The following is a 1,192-nucleotide window of genomic DNA, read 5'->3' as shown; positions in this document are numbered from 1 at the left end:
GCATAAGCTTGCAACAACTTCTCTTCCTTTTCCGCCTGTGCTCTAATCACAAGCTGCACAGAGATGAAGCAACACAAAAATATTACAAATAAACACCGTTCTAAATCTCAGATTACTAGACATGCAAATGGAATAGGTCATCATTTGGCCATACCTTGTTAAAATTGAGAGATGCTAAAGGGGGAGGAGTTTCAGCGTGGTCACTGATGACATCCACCTCAGACACGTAGGCCAAGTTAATAAGCACCACATCGCTGAGATTGGGTTTACCGCTGGACGGGGCACATTCTGATGACACGAGTCAAGGTAGTTGTTTGGCAAACATGTATTTATTATAGCAATGCATGCCACACACAGAGAGATGGAACCACCTAGATAGTTATTATCACGGGATCAGTGTTGTATAATTAGCTGTAAGCCATACTTTGTGTATTTTTCCACTCGTTTCATGCTTAGCATCTCACGTTAACAAACAGGATAAAATGACATGAATGTCTGTCAGTAAGGAGATGAGTGTCATGGTGGAGGCTGCTTACTAGCATGACAGAGTGCAATCAGATACGAGCCACGTTCGGCTGAGGAGAGAGTACTGTGGTCACTAAAGCGCTCATGCTGACTATAAGGTATTAAAGATACAGTTAGGAAGATTTCTAATGGTTTAAACATAACACCCCTGTCTCCAAACCCTCATAAATCACTTAGTTCTAGAAAACAAGCAGGCATGTTTTTTCTGATGCATGTGTCAAACTCTGGTCCTGGAGGGCCAATGTCCAGCAGTGCTCCAAAACAGCTGCCTGGACGTTTCTAGTAATCCTGAAGATCTGAAGATTAGCTGGTTCAAGTGTGTTTACTAAACTCTGCAGGACAGTGGTCCTCCAAGAACTGAATTTGACACCCCTGCATTATGCAATCAATTCTTCTTAAAGGGGTCATAGGATGCTGCATGCACAAGTTGTTTGAACTGAAATGTGTGTTGGCAGTGTGTGCACACAACCACCCTATAATGATAAAAATCCACCCAGTGTTTTTTTTTTTAATCTGGTTAAATGTTTTCCCCTTTCTCAAATTGAGCCGATCTCAGATGCCTGTCTGTGTGACGTCACATAGACAGGCCCCTCCCACGATAGTTTGATTGACAGTACCTTAGCTCCGCCCTGAGTGAGCTGTCATCAGTCCGCCATTGTTTCACCGC

At 43.2% G+C, this 1,192-nt stretch overlaps 1 protein-coding gene across 1 annotated transcript in view; it reads right to left on the bottom strand.

Moving 5' to 3' along the window:
- The window catches only part of LOC107582879 (protein LSM12 homolog B-like), a 14,265-nt gene that overhangs the window by 9,008 nt on the left and 4,065 nt on the right, over positions 1 to 1,192 (bottom strand). The window contains exon 2 of the mRNA XM_016268901.1: positions 155 to 288. Coding sequence (XP_016124387.1) covers positions 155 to 288 — 134 coding nt within the window. The remainder of the gene's footprint in view (positions 1 to 154; positions 289 to 1,192) is intronic.

The sequence above is a fragment of the Sinocyclocheilus grahami genome, unplaced genomic scaffold (assembly GCF_001515645.1).
Source record: "Sinocyclocheilus grahami isolate Dianchi unplaced genomic scaffold, SAMN03320097.WGS_v1.1 scaffold48.1, whole genome shotgun sequence".
NCBI classification, from domain to species: Eukaryota; Metazoa; Chordata; class Actinopteri; order Cypriniformes; family Cyprinidae; genus Sinocyclocheilus; species Sinocyclocheilus grahami.
The sequence above is the reverse complement of the archived record's forward strand: the minus strand, read 5'-3'. Positions and strand labels throughout refer to the sequence as shown.